Here is a 24,553-nt window from a genome sequence, read left to right on the forward strand (position 1 = left end):
AGTGTCAGAGTCGTGTGTATAGGTGGCAGGGAAGTCAGGCGCAGGAGAGTTAAACTGAGTGTAAATGGAGACTTTTAATAAATGTCCATGCTCCAAAAACGTGCTCCAAAAACGAAAATGTACATACATAAAATAAACATGGGTACGAGGACCCATCGCGCACCTATACACCCAGAAACAACACTTGACATAAAACAATCTCTGACAAAGACATGAGGGGAAACAGAGGGTTAAATACACAAGAGGTAATGGATGGGATTGAAAACAGGTGTGTGGGAAGACAAGACAAAACCAATGGAAAATGAAAAATGGATCGATGATGGCTAGAAGACCGGTGACGTCGACCGCCGAACACCGCCCGAACAAGGAGAGGCAACGACTTCGGCAGAAGTCGTGACAGAAAGAAAGAAAAACTTTGAGAATCCCTGACCTAGAGTACTGGAGGTGACATTGAAAAGGGAATTCCTGTGTGTGCAGCGCAAATTCTAATGGCTATCGGCTTGGCTGCAGGAAGTTGTTTGTGTGTGTGTGTTATTGTTTACCCACTCGGCATATTATTTTTGCTGCGTCTTGCCGCTCTCTGCCTGCTGACAGTTAAACAGCCCGGTTATATTATAATCCTGTGAAGTAGTGGGAAGGACAACAGCTACCTCCCTCCCTCAACATGCTGCCTGCTCCACAACCACAAGAGTAGCCTGTGGTTACCGTGCTGACAGACCACCAGCCAAATAACATCCCGGTGCCCCCTCTAGCTGAGCTGACCCTGAGTTGACCCCCCTCATTCTGCTCCTCCACAGCCACTAGCCAGTGTCATAGCCTGCCTTTAGATTTATTGCTCCTCGACAGGGGTGTAAAGTACTGAAATAAAAATACTTTAAAGTACTACTTAAGTAGTTTTTTGGTGTATCTGTACTTTACTATTTATATTTTTGAGAACTTTTACTTTTACTTCACTACATCCCTAAAGAAAATAATGTACTTTCGACTCCATACATTTTCCCTGACACCCAAAAGTACTCGTTACATTTTGAATGCTTAGCAGGACAGGAAAATTGTCCAATTCACGCTCTTACAGACAAAATCCCTGGTCATCCCTACTGCCTCTGATCTGACAGACTAACTAAACACAAATACTTAATTTGTAAATGATGTCTGAGTGTTTGAGTATGCCCCTGACTATTTGTAAATAATGGTTTGCTTAATATAAGGAATTTGAAATGATTTATACTTTTACTTTTGATACTTAAGAATATTTTATCAATGATATTTACTTTTGTTACTTAAGTATATTTAAAACTAAAGACTTGTAGTATTTTACTGAGTGACTTTCACTTTTACTTGAGTCATTTTCTATTAAGGTATCTTTACTTTTACTCAAGTATGACACATGAGTACTTTTTCCACCACTGCTCCTCGGTCCCCTTACAGTGAAACATGAGAGGTAACTTAGTGGCTTCCTCTCCCCGGGCCTGAACTGGGGACAGTGTGTGTGTTTGAGTGTTGACAGCAGAGGTGGTGGTGGTATGCACTGGGCCAGGGTCAGCAGTAACAGGCAGGCTGGTTAGCAGGGGAGCTTGACTCAGCCAGAGGTTTATGGGGTCTGGTCACGACGCGACACACACGATGGTCACAGAGGGGCCAGGCCAGGTGTCTGACAGGGCAGCCTAGAGAGCTTTGGGGGCCTAAGGGCTGGGGACCACCACAACACATTCCAGACAATTTAAACCCAACCAGAAACAGGTCTCCTTCCAACCTGGGTCATGTTCAGGAGGGCACACACGCTTCACTCAGTTTTCTCCCCAATAAACACAGCCTTTGGGGAATGCTCTATTCTAGTGGGTGTGAGCTAGACAAGATGCATGGTTGTGGTTGTGGTTAGGAGGCCAACAGAGTGCAGGATAATAACATCAGTTTAATATGTTTGTTAGAGTAGCATCAGCATGACATGAGGAGTTTATTACATTTGAGAGGAATTCATTTGTTTATTTTACAGTGGCAAGAAAAAGTATGTGAACCCTTTGGAATTACCTGGATTCCTGCATAAATTGGTCATAAAATGTCACAACAATAGTGTGCTTAAAATAATAACACACAAATTATTGTATTTTTCTTGTATATTTTGAATACATAATTTAAACATTCACAGTGTAGGTTGGAAAAAGTATGTGAACCCTTAGGCTAATGACTTCTTCAAAAGCTAATTGGAGTCAGAAGTCAGCTAACCTGGAGTCCAATCAATGAGACAAGATTAGAGATGTTAACATCTCACCTGGTTGTTCCACAGCGCTTCTGGCAAAATGTTCTGTGGACAGATGAAACTACAGTTGAGTTGTTTGGAAGGAAAACACAACACTATGTGTGGAGAAATACAGGCACAGCGCACCAACATCAAAACTTCATCCCAACTGTAAAGTATGGTGGAGGGAGTATCATGGTTTGGGGCTGCTTTGCTGCCTCAGGACCTGGACAGCTCGTTATCATCAACGGAAAAATGAATTCCCAAGTTTATCAAGACATTTTGCTGGAGAATGTTAGGCTATCTGTCCACCAATTGAAGCTCAACAGAAGTTGGCTGATGCAACAGGGCAACGACCCAAAACACAGAAGTAAATCAACAACAGAATGGCTTCAACAGAAGAAAATAGGCCTTCTGGAGTGGCCCAGTCAGTCAACTCGATTGAGATGCTGTGGCATGACCTCGAGAGCGGTTCACATCAGACATCCCAAGAATATTGCTGAACTGAAACAGTTTTGTAAAGAGGAATGGTCCAAAATTCCTCCTGACCGTTGTGCAGGTCTGATCCGCAACTACAGAAAACGTTTGGTTGAGGTTATTGCTGCCAAAGGAGGGTCAACCAGTTATGAAGTCCAAGGGTTCACATGCTTTTCCCACCCTGCACTGTGAATGTTTACATGGTGTGTTCAGTAAAGACATGAAAACGTATAATTGCCAGATTGGTCCTTTGACTGGTTACATTTACTTTTAACACAAAGCAAATGAGTAAAAAGTAGGAAGTGAAAGATCTACAGTTTACTATATGTAATTGGGAATAAATGTAATTTACATTTTAGTCATTTAGCAGACGCTCTTATCCAGAGCAACTTACAGTAGAGTGCATACATTTTACATACTGAGACAAGGATATCCCTACCGGCCAAACCCTCTCTAACCCGGACGACGCTATGCCAATTGTGCGTCGCCCCACGGACCTCCCGGTTGCGGCCGGCTGCGACAGAGCCTGGGCGCGAACCCAGAGACTCTGGTGGCGCAGCTAGCACTGCGATGCAGTGCCCTAGACCACTGCGCCACCCGGGAGTTGTAATGAATGTGTTTCATACTATTTGCTCAATATACATCTGCATTAAATATGTATGCAATATAAATCTGCGTGAAATATATTTTCAGTATAAATCAGCATTAAATATGAATTCAATATAAATGTACAAATCTCAAACACCTGACTTTGAGTCTGAATTTAAATGTTCTGTAGATCAGTTTGTTTTTGGTAATTGATTGAAGTAGATCAGTGTTGCCTCTCAACACTGTTTATTGAGCTAATGAATGCACAACCTTAACACAGGTGAAAGAATGGCATTATTGTTTGTCTTGCAGTGAGACATGTAAATTACATGCTTTCTCTTCCTCTGTTTCCTTCCAGGCATAAAGCCCTGAAACAGCGAGGTGGTGGTACCCCGGGCCAGCCCCAGTCAGCAGGCCAGCCCACCCACACCCAGCCACCCACCAAGCACAAGACTGGGGGTGACAAGCCAGAGAAGAGCGACAAGCAGACCAAGAGGCCACAGACACCCTTCCACCACCGCAGCGCCGCCTGCGATGACGTTACCATGGAGACGAAGGCGGCAGGCCAGAGGCTTGCCATGAGGGCCCAGCAGGAGCGGGGTCGCTTCCCTGGCCTCCACCCTGCCGACGGTGTCACCAAGACCCCCCAGCGGCACGACGGAGGGGTGGGTAGTGCCGGTGGTTCCTCAGAGATGACAGGTTCCCCCCAGCCCCCTCCCCTCAGCCCCCACCCCTGTGAGCGCGACAGAGGAGAGGAGACGGGTGACGGCTCTTTAAAGAACCCCTCCACCCCCCACAGCCAACACTTCTACCAGTCACCCCCGGAGCCCTACCTGGCGGAACAGAAGGGTGGCGTCGGGGACCACCGTGGACTGGATGGCCTGGCCCAGCACTTCCACCACCCCCACACGGCCTACCCACCCGAGCCCCTGGAGCCCACTGTGTACGTAGGCTCTGCAGTCAACCTGGAGGAGGACGGCTCCCCAGCGCCATGGAGGTTCTTCAACCTGCCCAGGAGGAAAGAGGCCGCAATACCCACGCCAACGCTGCCTTGGGACAAGCTGAGGGACAGGGAGAGAGACGAGGCCTCGGGAGGACAGGAGGTGGTGTCTGTCACTGAGTGAGTGTCTATCCCTGTTCATTCATTCATTCTTATCTCCCCATTGATTTAACCATTCAACACCCACTATTGCCCATAGAGGGTGCTAGAGGCCCCCAACCATTTACTGACTCACTGGTCAGCCATCCAACCCTCCCTCCCTTCCCATCACCCCCTCTGGCACACAGACAGACGGGCCCCATTTTGAGTACCTCCAACATTCTAGAAAATAAAGTGATTGAAAGAGCAGTGATGCACAACCGGGCCTCCCCTCCCTCCCTCCCCGCCCCTGCCTTAGAATGTTCTGTGGTGGCGCTGAGCACACACGGCATGTTAATCTCTCGCTATGTGCCCTTTTGACATCATACATCACTAATGTGCATGGCCAGCACTGCAGCAGAGACTGGAGAGAGCTTATTGATCCCCCCAACACACACACACACACACACACACACACACACACACACACACACACACACACACACACACACACACACACACACACACACACACACACACAGGGCCCCAGGGATGGAGGGATAGAGGTAGGGTTATATAAATAAATGGATCCATCTATCTACGCCCTCTCCATTACAACTCCCCCTGCTTCCTTCCTCTCCACCCTGAACACGTGAAGGAGGTATCTTCAAGACCTTGATGTCAGAGCAGAGGTGTCGCTTCACTGAGAGAGGGAGAAGATAGAAGTGGACTCGAGGGAGCAAAGAGAAAGGGATGTGGAGGGAGAGAGGGATGCAAAGAGTGACAGAGAGGCTGAGACGGACTAGGATCGGTGCGCCTGAGAGCAGGCAGGCAGGCTAGCCGTCCGGCCAGGCCGAGCAGTGGCGGTCTTGGGAATTATCGGAGGGGTTATACAATTTCAGGGATGGATGCTGGACAGTGCTGTGGGCAGGGCTATTCTGGTGCGGAGAGCGGGCGGGAGTAATCCTGGTGGCCGGGAAGCAGCTCTAAATGGCTGCTAATCTCTGTCCGGGGCCACTGCGCACTGTCACCTCGCATCACAGCCTAGCCGGAGAGAGGGAGGGAGAGAGAGAGAAGGGACCTACATGAGCTGGGTCCCTCCCCTCAGAGGGGCCCAGCGGGGCTCATTTAGTCCAGTAACATCTGAACAACAACATCAGCAACTAGAACACAGGCCCATAGTCATAGGAAAGATTATTCACAGATTACGTTAAAAAAGAGACATGCATAGCAACAGATTAAAATGTCTCTACCTCCCCACAATGTTGATAGATGATCTGCACAGCCATATAGGCCTAAACAAACAGTATAACTGCATCCCACTCTGTTATCAGTAAATGACTGTACTATCTGGCCCTATATATCATAATGAATATTCTGTCCTCTCACTGTGTCTCCTGTTCCCAGGCTGATGGCCACATCTAAGCGGCCTCTGAAGGTGTCTGAGGAGCGCGTGCAGATGTACATTCAGCGGAGGAACCAGTACCTGGTCGCCGCCATCACCGACGATGACCATGAGCCTGAGGTGGACCCCTACGCCTTCGAGGACGGGGACGTCAAGTTCTCCTTCTCCGACAAGAAGGACAAAACGGGTGGCGAACGCCAGCCCGGGAAGAAACACAAGGTAGGGCTAAATGTACAACTTCAAAAGAGTAACTGAAAGGTTGAGTAACTGAAAGGGTAAAGAGTAACTGAAAGGTTGCTGGTTTGAATCCCCGAGCCGACTAGGCACAAAAAAACTATCCTGTAAGTCGCTCTAGATAAGAGCGTCTGCTAAGTGACTAAAATTGTACTTGTAACTGGGGCGGCTGAGGCAAATCCTTTCCTCCCCTCGCTGCTGACTCCAACTTGCCACTGTTGTGATGCTCTTTAGGGTCAGGAAGTAGGAAGAGTTCGGTTTAGGGTCACAAGATAAGGCGTCAGCAACCCTACACTGTAAATGTGTCACTAGCTGTATTCTGCCCTCGTTTCCACAAAATCTACTGCTCAGGAAGCCAGCTCCAGCTCCCTTTGTTATCCCAGTAGAGAGATGCCAAAATAGTTTTGTATTTTCCAGCTGCCCCATCTCTCCCTCTACTAGACTGTGGGCTCAGTCTCGCTCTACTAGACTGTGGGCTCAAGTCTCGCTCTACTAAACTGTGGGCTCAAGTCTCGCTCTACTAGCCTGTGGGCTCAGTTTCGCTCTACTAGCCTGTGGGCTCAGTTTCGCTCTACTAGCCTGTGGGCTCAGTCTCGCTCTAATAGCCTGTGTGCTCAGTCTCGCTCTACTAGACTGTGGGCTCAAGTCTCGCTCTACTAGCCTGTGGGCTCAAGTCTCGCTCTACTAGCCTGTGGGCTCAGTCTCGCTCTACTAGCCTGTGGGCTCAGTCTCGCTCTTCTAGCCTGTGGGCTCAGTCTCGCTCTACTAGCCTGTGGGCTCAGTCTCGCTCTGCTAGCTTGTGGGCTCAGTCTCGCTCTGCTAGCCTGTGGGCTCAGTCTCGCTCTACTAGCCTGTGGGATCAGTCTCGCTCTGCTAGCCTGTGGGCTCAGTCTCGCTCTGCTAGCCTGTGGGCTCAGTCTCGCTCTACTAGCCTGTGGGCTCAGTCTCGCTCTACTAGACTGTGGGCTCAAGTCTCGCTCTACTAGCCTGTGGGCTCAGTCTCGCTTCTGCTAGCCTGTGGGCTCAGTCTCGCTCTGCTAGCCTGTGGGCTCAGTCTCGCTCTACTAGCCTGTGGGCTCAGTCTCGCTCTACTAGCCTGTGGGCTCAGTCTCGCTCTACTAGCCTGTGGACTCAGTCTCGCTCTACTAGACTGTGGGCTCAGTCTCGCTCTACTAGCCTGTGGACTCAGTCTCGCTCTACTAGCCTGTGGGCTCAGTCTCGCTCTACTAGCCTGTGGGCTCAGTCTCGCTCTACTAGCCTGTGGGCTCAGTCTCGCTCTACTAGCCTGTGGGCTCAGTCTCGCTCTGCTAGCCTGTGGGCTCAGTCTCGCTCTGCTAGCCTGTGGGCTCAGTCTCGCTCTACTAGCCTGTGGGCTCAGTCTCGCTCTGCTAGCCTGTGGGCTCAGTCTCGCTCTGCTAGCCTGTGGGCTCAGTCTCGCTCTGCTAGCCTGTGGGCTCAGTCTCGCTCTACTAGCCTGTGGGCTCAGTCTCGCTCTACTAGCCTGTGGGCTCAGTCTTGTCTTAATATTGTTTCTCTCTGTTTCTAAACCTGGACCACCTGTTAGCTGTGGAAACGCCGTCAGCACTAGGGGTAGGACAGGGGGGAGAGCGTGGGACTGGGAGTCAGCCTCCCTGGCAGTCAGCCTCCCTGGCCCTGCCTGCTTCCCTGCCTGTCTGCCTGTGAGGATGCATGTCTGCAGCAGGCTGGCGTGGAGGAGGAGGGATGTGCGAGGCTGGCTGGGGCTTTAACAGGCCAATAAACCTGGCTCACTGAACCGTGCATTTTTAAAATAGCTTTTTTGTTTTATTTCACGAGGGTTGCTGAGATTTTTTTCTTCTCCGTTGTGTGTGTGGTGTTGTACTGTGTGTGTGGTGTTGTACTGTGTGTGTGTGGTGTTGTACTGTGTGTGTGTGGTATTGTACTGTGTGTGTGGTGTTGTACTGTGTGTGTGTGGTGTTGTACTGTGTGTGTGTGTGTGTGTGGTATTGTACTGTGTGTGTGGTGTTGTAATGTGTGTGTGGTGTTGTACTGTGTGTGTGGTGTTGTACTGTGTGTGTGTGGTGTTGTACTGTGTGTGTGGTGTTGTACTGTGTGTGTGTGGTGTTGTACTGTGTGTGTGTGTGTGGTATTGTACTGTGTGTGTGGTGTTGTACTGTGTGTGTGTGGTATTGTACTGTGTGTGTGTGTGGTATTGTACTGTGTGTGTGGTGTTGTACTGTGTGTGTGTGTGTGGTGTTGTACTGTGTGTGTGGTGTTGTACTGTGTGTGTGGTGTTGTACTGTGTGTGTGTGTGGTGTTGTACTGTGTGTGTGTGGTGTTGTACTGTGTGTGTGGTGTTGTACTGTGTGTGTGTGTGTGTGTGTGTGTGTGTGTGTGGTATTGTACTGTGTGTGTGGTGTTGTACTGTGTGTGTGGTGTTGTACTGTGTGTGTGTGTGGTGTTGTACTGTGTGTGTGTGTGGTATTGTACTGTGTGTGTGGTATTGTACTGTGTGTGTGGTGTTGTACTGTGTGTGTGTGTGTGTGTGTGTGTGTGTGTGTGTGTGTGTGTGTGTGTGTGTGTGTGTGTGTGTGTGTGTGTGTGTGGTATTGTACTGTGTGTGTGTGTGTGTGTGTGTGTGTGTGTGTGTGTGTGTGTGTGTGTGTGTGTGTGTGTGGTATTGTACTGTGTGTGTGTGTGTGGTATTGTACTGTGTGTGTGTGTGTGTGGTATTGTACTGTGTGTGTGTGTGTGTGGTATTGTACTGTGTGTGTGGTATTGTACTGTGTGTGTGTGGTATTGTACTGTGTGTGTGTGTGTGGTATTGTACTGTGTGTGTGTGTGTGTGTGTGTGTGTGTGTGTGTGTGTGTGTGTGTGTGTGTGTGTGTGTGTGTGTGTGTGTGGTATTGTACTGTGTGTGTGTGTGGTATTGTACTGTGTGTGTGTGTGTGTGTGTGTGTGTGTGTGGTATTGTACTGTGTGTGTGGTATTGTACTGTGTGTGTGTGTGTGTGTGGTATTGTACTGTGTGTGTGTGTGTGTGTGTGTGTGTGTGGTATTGTACTGTGTGTGTGTGTGGTATTGTACTGTGTGTGTGTGTGTGTGGTATTGTACTGTGTGCGGTTGCTGCTGCGCTGCTTCTATACAGGAGGTCCCCCAGTGGCCACTATGTGCAGTGGTGCCACAGTCTGCTGCTGTGTGTGTGTGTGTGTGTGTGTGTGTGTGTGTGTGTGTGTGTGTGTGTGTGTGTGTGTGTGTGTGTGTGTGTGTGTGTGTGTGTGTGTGTGTGTGTGTGTGTGTGTGTGTGTGTGTGTGTGTGTGTGTGTGTGTTCAGCTACCTCCTCCCCCCTGGGTCATGCTTCACACTCCATTGATGATACTGCAAAGTGACAGCCTATCTTTTGTGCACTTTTATGTGTGTGTTCATGAGTGGGTGCGGGCCACAGACTTTCTAGGTAGTGCTATTTGCCAAATTGGTTTATGTTCCCCACCTCCTGAGTTGTCTGTGTCCTGGCAAAGCTCCAAACGTTCTGTAGTTGAACCCCTAGAAACTCCTGCCAATGAAATAATATAGCACACTCACTTAGCATTGGAGCCGGGCGTACAGCAGCAGCAGAGAAAACAGGAAAGGCAAGTCACTGGTGCTATACTGTGGGGCACAATATGAACACCACACTGACTGCCATGTCACTAGTGCTTCCACGTTCGCATTATTTGGCGTCACAGAGTGGAGAGAGAGAGAGAGATAGAGAGAGAGAGAGAGAGAGAGAGAGAGAGAGAGAGAGAGAGAGAGAGAGAGAGATAGAGAGAGAGAGAGAGAGAGAGAGAGATAGAGAGAGAGAGAGAGAGAGAGAGAGAGAGAGAGAGAGAGAGAGAGAGAGAGAGAGAGAGAGAGAGAGAGAGAGCATTCCCTCAGCCCCAACCCCTTGTGTTTGTGCATATTTGCTCGCACAGCGAGTGTCTGCCTGCCATGTACACGGGGGCCCCATCATAAGAGCATACAGCCCTATCACAGAGAGATATTGACAACGTGTAGTGGCATTAGGGCTCCCTCCCAGGCGGCCATGGCATTTCTCCCATACACTGGGAGCCTTGTCTGGAAATCTCCTCAGAGTCGTTCGTTCCCCTCTTCTCTTTATTCTCTCTGCATTTTTTGAAGTGTGCCAAAAATAAACGTACTCTCCACTGAGACTGAGAGAGCAGCCCGGCTCTCAGGGGCTGGAGGCTCCTGTGTACTTTCTACAGTACTTTCTCTTATGTTATTTAGTCTGTGTTTATTGTATTATTTTCTTTGCAGTTTCATATAGACTATCTGCTATTGCCTTTTATCCATTATCGATATAATTTTATTGTTTGATCAGCTGTATCCTATTGGTTTTGTTTCTTTGCATTTGTTTTGTGCACAATATTGATCTCTCTCTTTGTCTGTCTCGCTCTCTCGCTATCTGTATCTCCATTTGTTTCTCTCTCTGTCTCTGTCTGTCTCTCTCCCTGTATCTGTATCTCCATTTGTTTCTCTCTCTGTCTCTGTCTGTCTCTCTCCCTGTATCTGTATCTCTCTTTGTTTCTCTCTCTGTCTGTCTGTCTCTCTCCCTCTATCTGTATCTCTCTTTGTTTCTCTCTCTGTCTCTGTCTGTCTCTCTCCCTCTATCTGTATCTCTCTTTGTTTCTCTCTCTGTCTGTCTGTCTCTCTCCCTCTATCTGTATCTCTCTTTGTTTCTCTCTCTGTCTCTGTCTGTCTCTCTCCCTCTATCTGTATCTCTCTTTGTTTCTCTGTCTGTCTGTCTGTCTGTCTCTATCTCTCTCTATCTCTCTTTGTTTCTCTCTCTGTCTCACTCTTTGTTTATCTTTCTCTGTTTCTCTCTCTCTCTCTCTTTGCTTCTCGCTCGCAGGGGGAGGATGGAGCAGCAGGTCCATCAGATGGTAAGGATCCTGTCTGTCTCTGCTGTACTGTACAACTCTTGGCTCTGTTAGATGACAGGGACATGGCTGTCATTACCTGGGTCAATTACCTGAGTGACAGCAGTAGCAGCCTTTAGTTTGACTTACTGGGGGAGGACAGGTAATGTAATTACATGCACGAGCACAAAACACCATGTCATTTTAGTCCCATCCCAATCTGCCATGTCGGTAATTCTTAGTTGGCGGGAAGGTTATTATTCCAGCCCCAAGAACCTTTTGTTTTTCTGCAAACTCCCAGGTCCTCTGATAAAGCCTGTGCAAATCCTCAGCCCTGTGTTTTGAGGGATATTATAAACTCCCAGGTCCTCTGATAAAGCCTGTGCAAATCCTCAGCCCTGTGTTTTGAGGGATATTACAGAGTTGAACAGGTGCTGCACCCAGTTTGGGTAAGAACATGGGAACAAATTGATGCTTAAAACAAAGTGCTGCACGTAGCCTACAGATGAATGGTCTGGTTTGTCACATAACTTTCATAGTGCCTTTTTCTCTTGAAAGATTCAGCGGATGATATTGTGCAAATTCATTTATTAATTACAGTTCATGGTTCTTATTGATATATATAATTTTTTTCTTCGAACTGAAAGCCAAACTATCTCTAGAGAAGTTGAAATATCTTCACTCCTAGAAGAGCCTCCAGGCTTCCGTCAGAACGGTCCATTTGGAATGAGAAAAAATGAATTCCGTCCTAAATGTCCAATGGAAAAACAGACATGCTGGGTTAACAATGACATAACCGACGTTCTATAGTAATACTAGTCCCGTGCGAATAGAGCTTATGGTAGCCTTGGATGATGGGGTGAAGCCTGTAGCTTACCACCTGTCTGTCATAGGCTTCTCTCAGCAACAGTAAATGCAATAAGTCAGTCTCAGCCAGAATAGTGTGGGGTATCCATAGCTCACTCTGCATATGAATCTTAATGACAGTCTTGTCTAGATCCCTCAGGCATGTAGGTGCATTACTACGTTTCATTGACTTCATTCAGAATTGATTTAGCAGGGTGTTAGAGCGTTCTCACATGTTTACTAGCTATTGAATGCAGCCTCAGGGCCACTTGTAAGACTGCCAGCCTCTGATGTTGAGGTATATATGGGAGTGTTAGAGAGAGCCTGAGCTAGAGGTGGGTTATTTACCTAGCCCTGGTGTTTGTTGTTCCTCTCCCCCCGTCCAGACGCAGCACGGGAAGCAGCAAACGCACGCACTGCGTCCACTAGCCTAATCCACGAGACCGACCTGGCCGTGTCCATCAACGACCTTGACAACCTCTTCAACTCTGATGAGGATGAGCTCACGGTCAGTACGGGGCCTGTGTGTGCGTGTGCGTGTGCGTGTGCGTGTGTGTGTGTGAGAGAGAGAGTGTGAGAGAGACGAGCATGAACTCGCGGTCAGTGAGGCCTGCCAGCACTACAGCCTGCCCACTGCACTAAACCACAATGAATATCCCATTAGCTAGAGTACCGCCTGGCAAGAGACGCCAAGTGTTTGTGTGTGCGTGCGCATCTTGTGTGTGTTGGTGAGCCAGAATGTTGCATACGTGCAGTACCTCAACGGCTGTGGTTAACACGTCATCCTACAACACATTGCAGTGTAATAGTCTGTTTACACAGGCAGACCAATTCTGATCTGTTGTCCAATTATTGGCAAAAGATTTGATCTGATTGGTCAAAAGACCAATTAGTGGCAAAAATATCAAAATTGGGTTGCCTGTGTAAATGCAGCCATAGTGGCTTAGATTCAGAAAGTATTTTTCCCAGCCCCAAAGATGGATATGGTGGCTTCCAAAGGGCTCTGTTCTGACTCTGGCCCCCACAGAACAGAGCAGTCACAGTCCAACCCCTTCTGTGCTCTGCTATCTTTGGTGACTAGGTGGCTGGGTACCAACTGTGCAACAATACACTGAGGAGTGTAATGTTACAGCCTGTTGACAGGGTTCCCCAACCCATCATTGCAGGGGCTTTGTTGTTGTTGCGGAACTAATGTCATATCAACTTGCTGACTGTCACTGTCCTCAGGTTTCAGATTTGTTTAAATATTGATTTATGTTAGGTTGTGTTATTTTATGTAAACTTTATACAGGTTTGTCTCATTGAGATACATGCAATTACATTTTTTATGTTTTTGTGGATAAACTTCTATGTTTTTAATCTTATTATTGCCATGTTTTTGTTTATATTCAACAGCCTGGTTCCAGACGTGCGGTGAATGGAACAGATAATACATTTGGCAACAAGGAACCAAAGCCAGCCCCTCTTGACCCAGTCTCCTGCATCAGTAAGTCTGCTTCTCACTGCTTTAGACAGAGCTATGGATGTAAGGTCTCACCATCCATGATATCAAAATGATACTTTTAACCATGTTTTGAGGCTATACAGTGTTTGTAAAACATCGGTGTAAAACAAGCTTATATTTTGGGTTCTGATGGGGGTACGACAGTTGAATCCAGCTCATGAGGCATTTCTAAGTTATATTCAATGTGTATATATCATTAATTTATAAGTCCAAAAATGGATGTAGCAATCACAGATTGCTGCTTAAAAGGCCTAAGGATGATACACTGAAAATGTGCTCGAGGCAACTCAATCCCATGCAGAAACTCATCATATAACACTTGGAAAGCACACGCAGTTCATACTAATGAATTCACTAATGAAGCATGAAGTTTCTTCAGTCACTAGTCTCAGCACACGTTTGCATTCCAGGTTCTTTATGTATCAGGCATCTCAGTAGGAGTGGCGATCTAATATCAGGTCCTCGTGTTCATAATCATCTTATCAGTGGAGGCTGCTGAGGTGAGGATGGCTCATAATACTGTCTGGAACTGAGCGAATGGAAGGGCATCAAACACATGGAAACCATGTGTTTGATGTTGTTGATACTATTCCATTTATTCCACTCCTGAAATTACAATGTGCCCGTCCTCCCCAATTAAGGTGCCACCGACCTCCTGTGAATCTTATTAATTATGATCCAAAAGGCTAAACTGATCCTAGATCAGCACTCCTACTCTGAGAAAGGTGATACATACGGCCCAAAAATATGTTGTTTCCCTATGCTGCTCCCCCTTGTGGCAATAACAGTTCTACAACAGTCACTGGCTGGCTGAGTGGCCCTGCTCTACTCCAAACAGACAGCTCTGTGCCTTGGGGCAGGAACAAGTGGCTCATTATCTACCTCTCTATGTGACTAGTCTATAGCTTTGTGTGTGAAGCAAGGTGCTTGTTGCCTCAGCACTTAGACTGTTGAACTGTTGAGCCTCGACTGCCTTTTGACACTTCAGATCTTCAGCTGTTGTTGTCACTGAATGGGAACCTTGATTTATCTCTAGTTTCTCACGGCCTCTCTCTTCTCTATCTCTCTCCCCATCTCTCTCTCTCTTTCTCCATCTCGCTCCACTCTCTCCTACAGGCTCGGCAGACCTGCACCAGATGTTCCCCACTCCCCCCAGCCTGGAGCAGCACATCACGGGCTACTCCCCCATGAACATGGGCAGTAAGGAATACGGCAGCATAGAGTCTGGACATGGCATGACCAACCTGGACGGTGCCTCGTCCCTTGGGGGACACTTCAAGATTGAAGTGGAGGAGGGCTACTGCAGCCCCAAGCCACAGGAAATCAAGGTGGGTTTTTGGGCCCTACATTTAAACTTGATCCCCTATCTGACCATGCTTAGGAGTCATGGATAATTCCTCTGTATGGCCTAACTGTCTTTGGCCTAACTGTGCATTTTCGATAAAGATGAATGTCAAATGAAAACAGAAATCTGAGTCATATCAGTGTAGCAGCCATTGGACTAGTCAGTGTACATACAGGACATGGTCTCACCCTCCCTGTCTCTCCCCCCCAGGACTTCTCATTTGTTTACCAGCCGGAGCTGTGCCAGGCATTTGTGGGCTGCTCCATGTTTGCCCCCCTGAAGACCCTGCCCAGCCAGTGTCTGCCCCCCATCAAGCTGCCAGAGGAGTGCATCTACAGGCCAAGCTGGACAACAGTGGGCAAACTGGAAATGCTCAACCACCCCCATGTGCCCGCCATGGCCTACCTCAACAAAGACAGGTAAACACCTGCCATTTCATTGGTGTGAGGCTGTGCATTTTAATTGCTGATATAGTAAATCAAATCAATCAATCTCTATATGAACCACTCATGACCAGGGATATGAGTTGTTCCTGGCTGCTAGGGCTAGCTGACTGTCTCAGGACCCTCTCCTCCTAAAGCCTGCGGAACCAATGGATGTTTTTCCAGCCGCTCGGGGGGTTCTTTACAATTCGTAATGCTTATCTGTGCTGAGGTGTAATTTAGACTTACAGGATATAGGCAGACAAACACACACACTGGCTGGCACGCATGTGTACGCATGGGGAGAGGTGGAGGACACTCTGAGGAGCCTGTTCCATTCCTCATGCATGGCTGATTAATGCAGAGGAGAGCAGAGGAGTGTAGAGAGCATGGTGATTGATACAGAGCAGAGGAGTGTAGAGAGCATGGTGATTGATACAGAACAGAGGAGTGTAGAGAGCATGGTGATTGATACAGAGGAGAGGAGTGTAGAGAGCATGGTGATTGATACAGAGCAGAGGAGTGTAGAGAGCATGGTGATTGATACAGAGCAGAGGAGTGTAGAGAGCATGGTGATTGATACAGAGGAGAGGAGTGTAGAGAGCATGGTGATTGATACAGAACAGAGGAGTGTAGAGAGCATGGTGATTGATACAGAGCAGAGGAGTGTAGAGAGCATGGTGATTGATACAGAGCAGAGGAGTGTAGAGAGCATGGTGATTGATACAGAGCAGAGGAGTGTAGAGAGCATGGTGATTGATACAGAACAGAGGAGTGTAGAGAGCATGGTGATTGATACAGAGCAGAGGAGTGTAGAGAGCATGGTGATTGATACAGAACAGAGGAGTGTAGAGAGCATGGTGATTGATACAGAGGAGAGGAGAGAGCATGGTGATTGATACAGAACAGAGGAGTGTAGAGAGCATGGTGATTGATACAGAGGAGATGAGAGGAGAGAGCATGGTGATTGATACAGAACAGAGGAGTGTAGAGAGCATGGTGATTGATACAGAGCAGAGGAGTGTAGAGAGCATGGTGATTGATACAGAGGAGATGAGAGGAGAGAGCATGGTGATTGATACAGAACAGAGGAGTGTAGAGAGCATGGTGATTGATACAGGAGCAGGAGGAGATGAAAATACTGCAAGACCGAAGAGCTATGGTGACAATGTGATAACTGAAGAGGCAAATTGCATTCGGGGAGGTAGCGAGGGGTTCTCACATGCTCGGGTGGATAGAAAGTGGAGAGCATGAGTTGATTGGATACAGAGTGGAGAGGAGTGTACGAGAGCAATGGTGATTGATACAGAACAGACTGACAGCAAGTATAGGATTATGACGAGCGATGCAGTGAATTGATTACAGAACAGGTAGGAAGTGTTAGAGAGCATGGTGATTGGAGTACAGAGTCATGCACGGACTATCGTGAATAGAGTGAGGCATAAATCGCGTGATTATGTAGAACAGAGCAGAGGAGTGTAGAGAGCATGCGTCGATTGATACAAGAAAACAGAGGGGAAGTGTAGTTGAGCGCACTAGATACGAGTAGTGCTATGTTGATACAGGAATGTATCAGAGGATTGGTTCCATTTAAGGGTTATGTGATAGACGAGCCATGGTGATTGATACAGAGCCAGATGTGGTAGTGTACGAGGCAATCGCGATGAATTGATACCAGAGGTAAGAGAGGGACTGTGTCTTTGTACGAAGATTGCATGCGTGATTGATCCCAGCAACAGGAGGGGTTGTATCGACGAGCAACTATTGTGTGCTTGTATACAGCAGCAGAGGAGTGTAGGAATGAAGCAATGGTTGATTGATAGCGAAGGATGAGGAGAGGACGAGAGCTCATGGTGCTTGATCCCGAGGAGCAGGGAGGATCGCTAAGAGTGTCGCCCTGGTGATTGATACAGAGCAGCGGCAGTGTAATGGACTTGACCAGCGCGCTATGGTGGCGAGGTTGGGTGTACCACGAGCAAGCTATGAGTGGAGTTGTAGGGAAGCTGATCTATGGTGATTGCTACGTCGCAGGAGGAGTGTAGCCAGAGCAATGAGTGCTTGAATAGCGGAGGGGATGATGACTGGCATTCCTGGTTCCATTTTAATAGATGTTCTCGCGTGCTACAAGTACATAAGCTTAATGAGTGACCAAGAGACGCATGGTGAATGTTGCATTAGAGAAAGGACAGCCTAGGGAGGAGCATGGTTGAGTGAGTACAGAAAAACAGAGGAGGTGTAGAGAGCATGGTGATTGATACAGAGCAGAGGAGTGTAGAGAGCATGGTGATTGATACAGAACAGAGGAGTGTAGAAGAGCATGGTGATTGATACAGAGAGGGGAGTGTAGAGAGCATGGTGATTGATACAGAACAGAGGAGTGTAGAGAGCATGGTGATTGATACAGAGGAGAGGAGAGGAGAGAGCATGGTGATTGATACAGAACAGAGGAGAGGAGAGAGCATGGTGATTGATACAGAACAGAGGAGTGTAGAGAGCATGGTGATTGATACAGAGGAGAGGAGAGAGCATGGTGATTGATACAGAACAGAGGAGTGTAGAGAGCATGGTGATTGATACAGAACAGAGGAGTGTAGAGAGCATGGTGATTGATACAGAACAGAGGAGTGTAGAGAGCATGGTGATTGATACAGAGCAGAGGAGTGTAGAGGCATGGTGATTGTACAGGAGATAAGAGGAGTGTAGAGAGAGCATGGTGATTTATACAGACAGAGGAGTGTAGAGAGCATGGTGATTGATAAGCGAGAGGGAGAGGAGTGTAGAGAGGCATGGTGATTGATACAGAGGAGGAGATGAGAGGATGAGAGAGCATGGTGATGATACAGAACTAGTAGAGCTGTGAGCAGTAGGTGAGATGTCATTTAGTCTTTGCTTGATCGGAGCAGGAGTATGAGGAGCGGGGGATGATACAGCAGGGGTAGGTGTTGAGGTGGTGATAAGAGGGGGTGTAGTGGTATGAAGAGGGCGGTGTAGAGGTAGAGAGAGAAAATGGTGTTATAGAGGAGGGGTGTAGAGGGGAGGATGTAGAGATGGGTATAGAGGGCGGTGTAGGAGTCGGGGATACAGAGGGCGTGTGTAGATGGTAAAGGGGGGTGTAGAGGGATATGAGGGCTGGTAGAGAGTAGAGAATATAGAAGGGCCGGTTGTAGATGGTATAGAGGGAGGGTGTAGAGGGGAGCAATGTCAGAGTTGGGATATGAAAGGGGCGGGTTGTAGAGTGGTATAGAGGGGGTGTATGAGCCGGTTTGTAGAAGGGTATAGAGAGGAGGGCGGTGGCGTGATTATAGTACGAAGTGATGCTTAAGTGCATGTAGAAGTGGGGCGATGCTCAGAAAAGTGGGTATGATTGAGGGGGGAGGTAGGGTAGCAGTTGGTTATAATAGGAAGAGATAGAGGGCGGTTTGTAGACAATGGTATAGAGAAGGGGTGAGATGTGAACGGAGGAGGGTAGTAGAGTTGGAATAAGCTAGAGGGCGTAGAGGTTGTATTGAATGGCTATAGTGGTTAGAGGGGGGTTGTTTAGAGAGGTGCTGAATGGTATATGAGGTGCGGTGATTAGAGTGGAAGAATAGGGACGGTGTAGAGTGTGGTATAGAGGGGGGTGTAGAGGGGGGGCATGTTAGAGTATAGGATAGGATAAGAGGGGTTTTTTGGTGTAGAGTGGTATAGAGGGCGGTGTAGAATGTATAGAGAGGGGGGTAGAGGGGATGTAGAGTGGATGAGAGGGCGGTGTAGAATGGTATAGAGGGGGGTGTAGAGTGGTATAGAGGGCGGTGTAGAATGGTATAGAGGGGGGTGTAGAGGGGGATGTAGAGTGGTATAGAGGGCGGTGTAGAGTGGTATAGAGGGCGGTGTAGAATGGTATAGAGGGGGGTGTAGAGGGGGATGTAGAGTGGTATAGAGGGCAGTGTAGAGTGGTATAGAGGGCGGTGTAGAGTGGTATAGAGGGCGGTGTAGAGTGGTATAGAGGGGGGTGTAGAGTGGTATAGAGGGCGGTGTAGAATGGTATAGAGGGGGGTGTAGAGGGGGATGTAGAGTGGTATAGAGGGCGGTGTAGAGTGGTATAGAGGGCGGTGTAGAATGGTATAGAGGGGGGTGTAGAGGGGGATGTAGAGTGGTATAGAGGGCGGTGTAGAATGGTATAGAGGGGGGTGTAGAGTGGTATAGAGGGCGGTGTAGAGTGGTATAGAGGGCGGTGTAGAATGGTATAGAGGGGGGTGTAGAGAGAGGGATGTAGAGTGGTATAGAGGCGGCGGTGTAGAGTGGTATAGAGGGCGGTGTAGAATGGTTATAGAGGGGGGTGTAGAGGTAGAGGGGATGTAGGTGGTATAGAGGGCGGTGTAGAGTGGTATAGAGGGCGGTGTAGAATGGTATAGAGGGGGGTGTAGAGGGGGATGTAGAGTGGTATAGAGGGCGGTGTAGAGTGGTATAGAGGGCGGTGTAGAATGGTATAGAGGGGGGGGGTAGAGGGGATGTAGAGTGGTATAGAGGGCGGTTGTAGTGAGTGGTATAGAGGGGGTTAGAGGGATAGTAGAGGCGGTATGTAGTATGTAGTAGATGGGGGGTGTAGAGGGGGATGTAGTGTGGTATAGAGGGCGGGTAGTTAGAGTGGTGTAGAGTGGTATAGACGGGGGTGTAGAGTGGTATAGAGGGGGGTGTAGAGGGGGATGTAGAGTGGTATAGAGATTATAACAGAACATGGCCAAGATGTTCAAATGTTCATAAATGACCAGCAGGGTCAAATAATAATAATCACAGTAGTTGTCGAGGGTGCAACAGGTCAGCACCCCAGGAGTAAATGTCAGTTGGCTTTTCATAGCCAATCATTCAGAGTATCTCTACCGCTCCTGCTGTCTTTAGAGAGTTGAAAACAGCAGGTCTGGGACAGGTAGCACGTCCGGTGAACAGCTGCAGGCAGAACAGTTGAAACTGGAGCACCAGAATGGCCAGGTGGACTGGGGACAGCAAGGAGTCATCAGGCCAGGTAGTCCTGAGGCATGGTCCTAGGACTCAGGTCCTCCGAGAGAGAGAAAGAAAGAGAGAAAGAGAGAATTAGAGAGAGCTTACTTAAATTCACACAGGACACTGGATAAAACAGGATAAATACTCCAGATATAACAGACTGACCCTAGCCCCCCGACACATAAACTACTGCAGCATCAATACTGGAGGCTGAGACAGGAGGGGTCGGGAGACACTGTGACCCCATCCGACGATACCCCCGGACAGGGCCAAACAGGCAGGATATAATGCAGGCAAACTTACATTTTACCTCATTTCTACCAGCATGTCACATGTGCAACCAGAGGGGGGAAAAATCTGGACCACCTGTACTCCACACAGAAATGCGTTACAAAGCTCTCCCTCACCCTCCATTTGGCAAATCTGACAATAATTCTATCCTCCTAAATCCTGCTTACAAGCTAAAACTAATGCAGGAAGTACCAGTGACTCGCTCAATACGGAAGTGGTCAGATGACGCGGATGCTACGCTACAGGATTGTTTTGCTAGCATAGTCTGGAATATGTTCCGGGATTCATCCAATGGCATTGAGGAGTATACCACCTCAGTCACCGGCTTCATTAATAAGTGCATCGATGACGTCGTCCCCACAGTGACCGTACGTACATATCCCAACCAGAAGTCATGGATTACAGGCAACATCCGCATCGAGCTAAAGGCTAGAGCTTCCGCATTCAAGGAGCAGGACACTAATCCGGATCCTTATAAAAAAATCTGGCTACGCCCTCAGACGAACCATCTTACAGGCAAAGCGTCAATACAGGATTAAGATAGAACGGGTGTAGTAGGATTCAGATGCTCGTTGGATGTGGAAGGGCTTGAAAACTATTACGGACTACAAAGGAAAACCCAACCGCGAGCTGCCCAGTGAGGTAAGCCTACCAGACAAGCTAAATGCCTTTTATGCTCGCTTCAAGGCAAGCAACACTGAAGTATGCATGAGAGCACCAGCTGTTCCGAACAACTGTGTGATAACGCTCTCGGTAGCCGATGTGAGCAAGACCTTTAAATAGGTCAACATTCACAAAGCCGCAGGGCCAGACGGATTACCAGGACGTATACTCAAAGCATGCGCGGACCAACTGGCAAGTGTCTTCACAGACATTTTCAACCTCTCCCTGACAGAGTCTGTAATACCTACATGTTTCAAGCAGACCACCATAGTCCCTGTGCCCAAGGAAGTGAAGGTAACCTGCCTAATTGATTAATTGACGCGTAGCATTCACGTCAGTAGCCATGAAGTGCTTTGAAAGGCTGGTCATGAGGCTCACATCAACAGCATCATACCGGATACCCTAGACCCACTCCAATTCGCGTACTGCCCGAACAGATCCACAAATGATGCAATCGCACTCCACACTGCCCTTTTCCACCTGGACAAAAGGAACACCTATGCGTTCAACACCATAGTGCCCTCAAAGCTCATCAGGACCCTGGGACTGAACACCTCCCTCTGCAACTGGATCCTGGACTTCCTGAATGCCCCCCCCCCCCCCAGGTGGTAAGGGAAGGCAACAACACGTCTGCCATGCTGATCCTCAACACTGGGGCCCCTCAGGGGTGCGTGCTTAGTCCCCTCCTGTTCTCCCTGTTCACCCACTACTGCGAAACACGACTCCAACACCATCATTAAGTTTGCTGACGACACAGTGGTAAGCCTGATCACCGACAACAAAGAGACACCCTATAGGGAGGAGGTCAGAGACCTGGCAATGTGGTGCCAGGACAACAACCTCTCCTTCAATGTGAGCCCAACAAACGAGCTGATCGTGGACTACAGGAAAAAGCGGGCCGAACAGTTCCCCATTAACATCGATGGGGCTGTAGTGGAGCGGGTTGAGAGTTTCAAATGGCCACCCGGACTATTTACATTGACCCCCCCCAAATATGTTTTTACACTGCTGCCACTCGCTGTTTATTAGCTATGCCTAGTCACTTTACCCCTACCTACATGTACAAATTACCTCGACTAATCTGTACCTGTCACGCCCTGACCTTAGTTATCTTTGTTTTCTTTATTATATTAGTTAGGTCAGGGTGTGACATGGGGGATGTTTGTGTGTATTTGTCTCGTCTTGGGTGGTTGTATTGTATAGAGGGTTTTGTAGAGTGTATGGGGTTGTGTTCAGTGTAGGTGTTTAGGAATGTCTATGTGATGTTGCATGTTTGCACTCAGTATTATAGCGGTCACGTTCATTTTGTTATTTTGTATTGTTTGTTAAGTGTTCTTCGTTATTAAAAAGAAGAATGTATTTCTCTCACGCTGCGCCTTGGTCTCCTCACTACGACGATCGTGACAGAATTACCCACCATACCAGGACCAAGCAGCGTGGTAAACGGCAGGAGAAGCAGCAGCAGCAGCAGGAGAGGCTGCAGCAGCAGCAGGAGAGGCTGCACTATTTGGAGGAATGGACATGGGAGGACGAATTAGACGGCAAAGGACCCTGGGCAGAGCCAGGGGAATATCGCCGCCCCAAAGAAGAGCTGGAGGCAGCGAAGGCGGAGAGGCGCTATTATGAGGCTCTAGCACGGCAGAACGGCTGGAGGCCCGAGAGGCAGCCCCAAGAATTTCTTGGGGGGGGGGGGCACACGGGGAGTGTGGCAGAGTCAGGAGTCAGACCTGAGCCAACTCCCCCTGCTTACCGTAAGGAGCCGGTCAGGGCGGAATTGGAGGTGAGCGACGCAGAGACAGTGAAGGAGTTAATAGGGAAATTGGAGGAAAGAGTTATGAGGGAGGTGCTGGTTTGGTGCATGAGGCACGATATCCGCCCGACTGAACGTGTCGGGGAGTTGATGTCACCGGGGACAGCTCTCCATACTCGTCCTGAGGTGCGTGCTAGCCGTCTGGTTAAGACTGTGCCAGCCTCACGCACCAGGCCTCCTGTGCGCCTCCCTAGCCCTGCACGTCCTCTGCCAGCTCGGGGCTACAGCTCTCCCAGCCGTGCTTCCAGTGGAGAGAGGGGGCGTCGTACCGGGCAGGCACCGTGTTATGCGGTGGAGCGCACGGTGTTCCCTGTGCGTGTGCTTAGCCAGGTGCGCAACATCCCAGCTCCCCACATCTGCCGGGCTAGGGTGAAGATCCAGCCAGGGCGGATGGTGCCAGCCCTGCTCTCAAGATCTCCAGTGCGCTTTCACGGTCCGGTCTACCCAGTGCCACCTCCACGCACCAGCCCTCCGGTGGCAGCCCCCCGCACCAGGCTGTCTCTCCGTCTCATCGCTACAGATTCTCCTGCCTGTCCAGCGCTGCCAGAGCCTTCCTCCTCTCCAGCGCTGCCGGAGTCTCCCGCCTGTCCGGCGCTGCCAGAGCTTCAGCCCCTCAGTCCAGAGGCGCCAGAGCCAATCTGCCCAGAGCTGTCTGAGCTGTCTGCCTGCCCAGAGCTGTCTGAGCTGTCTGCCTGTCCAGCACCGTCTGAGCTGCCTGCCTGCCCAGCGCCGTCTGAGCCGAGCCGTCAGAGCTGCCCGTCTGTCCAGAGCCGTCAGAGCTGCCCGTCTGTCCCGAGCCGTCAGAGCCGCCCGTCTGTCCCGAGCCGTCAGAGCCGTCCGTCTGTCCCGAGCCGCCAGAGCCGTCCGCCAGACAGGAGCAGCCAGAGCCGTCTGCCAGACAGGAGCAGCCAGAGCCGTCTGCCAGACAGGAGCAGCCAGAGCCGTCCGCCAGACAGGAGCAGCCAGAGCCGTCCGCCAGCCAGGACCTGCCAGAGTCCGCCAGCCAGGACCTGCCAGAGTCCGCCAGCCAGGAGCTGCCAGAGCCCGCCAGCCAGGAGCTGCCAGAGCCAGCCAGCCAGGATCTGCCCCTCAGTCCGGTGCTGCCCCTCAGTCCGGTGCTGCCCCTTAGTCCAGTGGGGTTATTATGGAGGGTGGCCGTTAGGAGGAGGCCACGGAAGCGGGTAGTGACTATGGTGAAGTGGGGGCCACGTCCCACACCCCAGCCGCCGCCATAAGAAAGCCCACCCGGACCCTCCCCTTCTGTGTCAGGTTTGCGGCCGGAGTCCGCACCTTTGGGGGGGGGGGGGGTACTGTCACGCCCTGGCCTTAGTTATCTTTATTTTCTTTATTATATTAGTTAGGTCAGGGTGTGACATGGGGGATGTTTGTGTGTATTTGTCTCGTCTTGGGTGGTTGTATTGTATAGGGGGTTTTGTAGAGTGTATGGGGTTGTGTTCAGTGTAGGTGTTTAGGAATGTCTATGTGATGTTGCATGTTTGCACTCAGTATTATAGCGGTCACGTTCGTTTTGTTATTTTGTATTGTTTGTTAAGTGTTCTTCGTTATTAAAAAGAAGAATGTATTTCTCTCACGCTGCGCCTTGGTCTCCTCACTACGACGATCGTGACAGTACCCCCTGTATGTAGCCTCGTTATTGTTGTTTTGTGTTACTTTTTATTATTTATTTTTTATTAATTAGTATATTTAGTAAATATTTTATTTTTCTTGAACTGCATTGTTGGTTAAGGGCTTGTAAGTAAGCATTTCACGGTAAGGTTTACACCTGTTGTATTCAA

At 49.1% G+C, this 24,553-nt stretch overlaps 1 protein-coding gene across 1 annotated transcript in view; it reads left to right on the forward strand.

The window, feature by feature from the left end:
* The window catches only part of LOC120057068 (mediator of RNA polymerase II transcription subunit 13-like), a 165,277-nt gene that overhangs the window by 115,182 nt on the left and 25,542 nt on the right, over nucleotides 1–24,553 (forward strand). The window contains exons 9-15 of the mRNA XM_039005459.1: nucleotides 3,660–4,421; nucleotides 5,787–6,003; nucleotides 10,890–10,920; nucleotides 12,129–12,250; nucleotides 13,138–13,228; nucleotides 14,363–14,574; nucleotides 14,802–15,010. Coding sequence (XP_038861387.1) covers nucleotides 3,660–4,421; nucleotides 5,787–6,003; nucleotides 10,890–10,920; nucleotides 12,129–12,250; nucleotides 13,138–13,228; nucleotides 14,363–14,574; nucleotides 14,802–15,010 — 1,644 coding nt within the window. The remainder of the gene's footprint in view (nucleotides 1–3,659; nucleotides 4,422–5,786; nucleotides 6,004–10,889; nucleotides 10,921–12,128; nucleotides 12,251–13,137; nucleotides 13,229–14,362; nucleotides 14,575–14,801; nucleotides 15,011–24,553) is intronic.

This window comes from Salvelinus namaycush, chromosome 12, assembly GCF_016432855.1.
Source record: "Salvelinus namaycush isolate Seneca chromosome 12, SaNama_1.0, whole genome shotgun sequence".
Taxonomy (NCBI): Eukaryota; Metazoa; Chordata; class Actinopteri; order Salmoniformes; family Salmonidae; genus Salvelinus; species Salvelinus namaycush.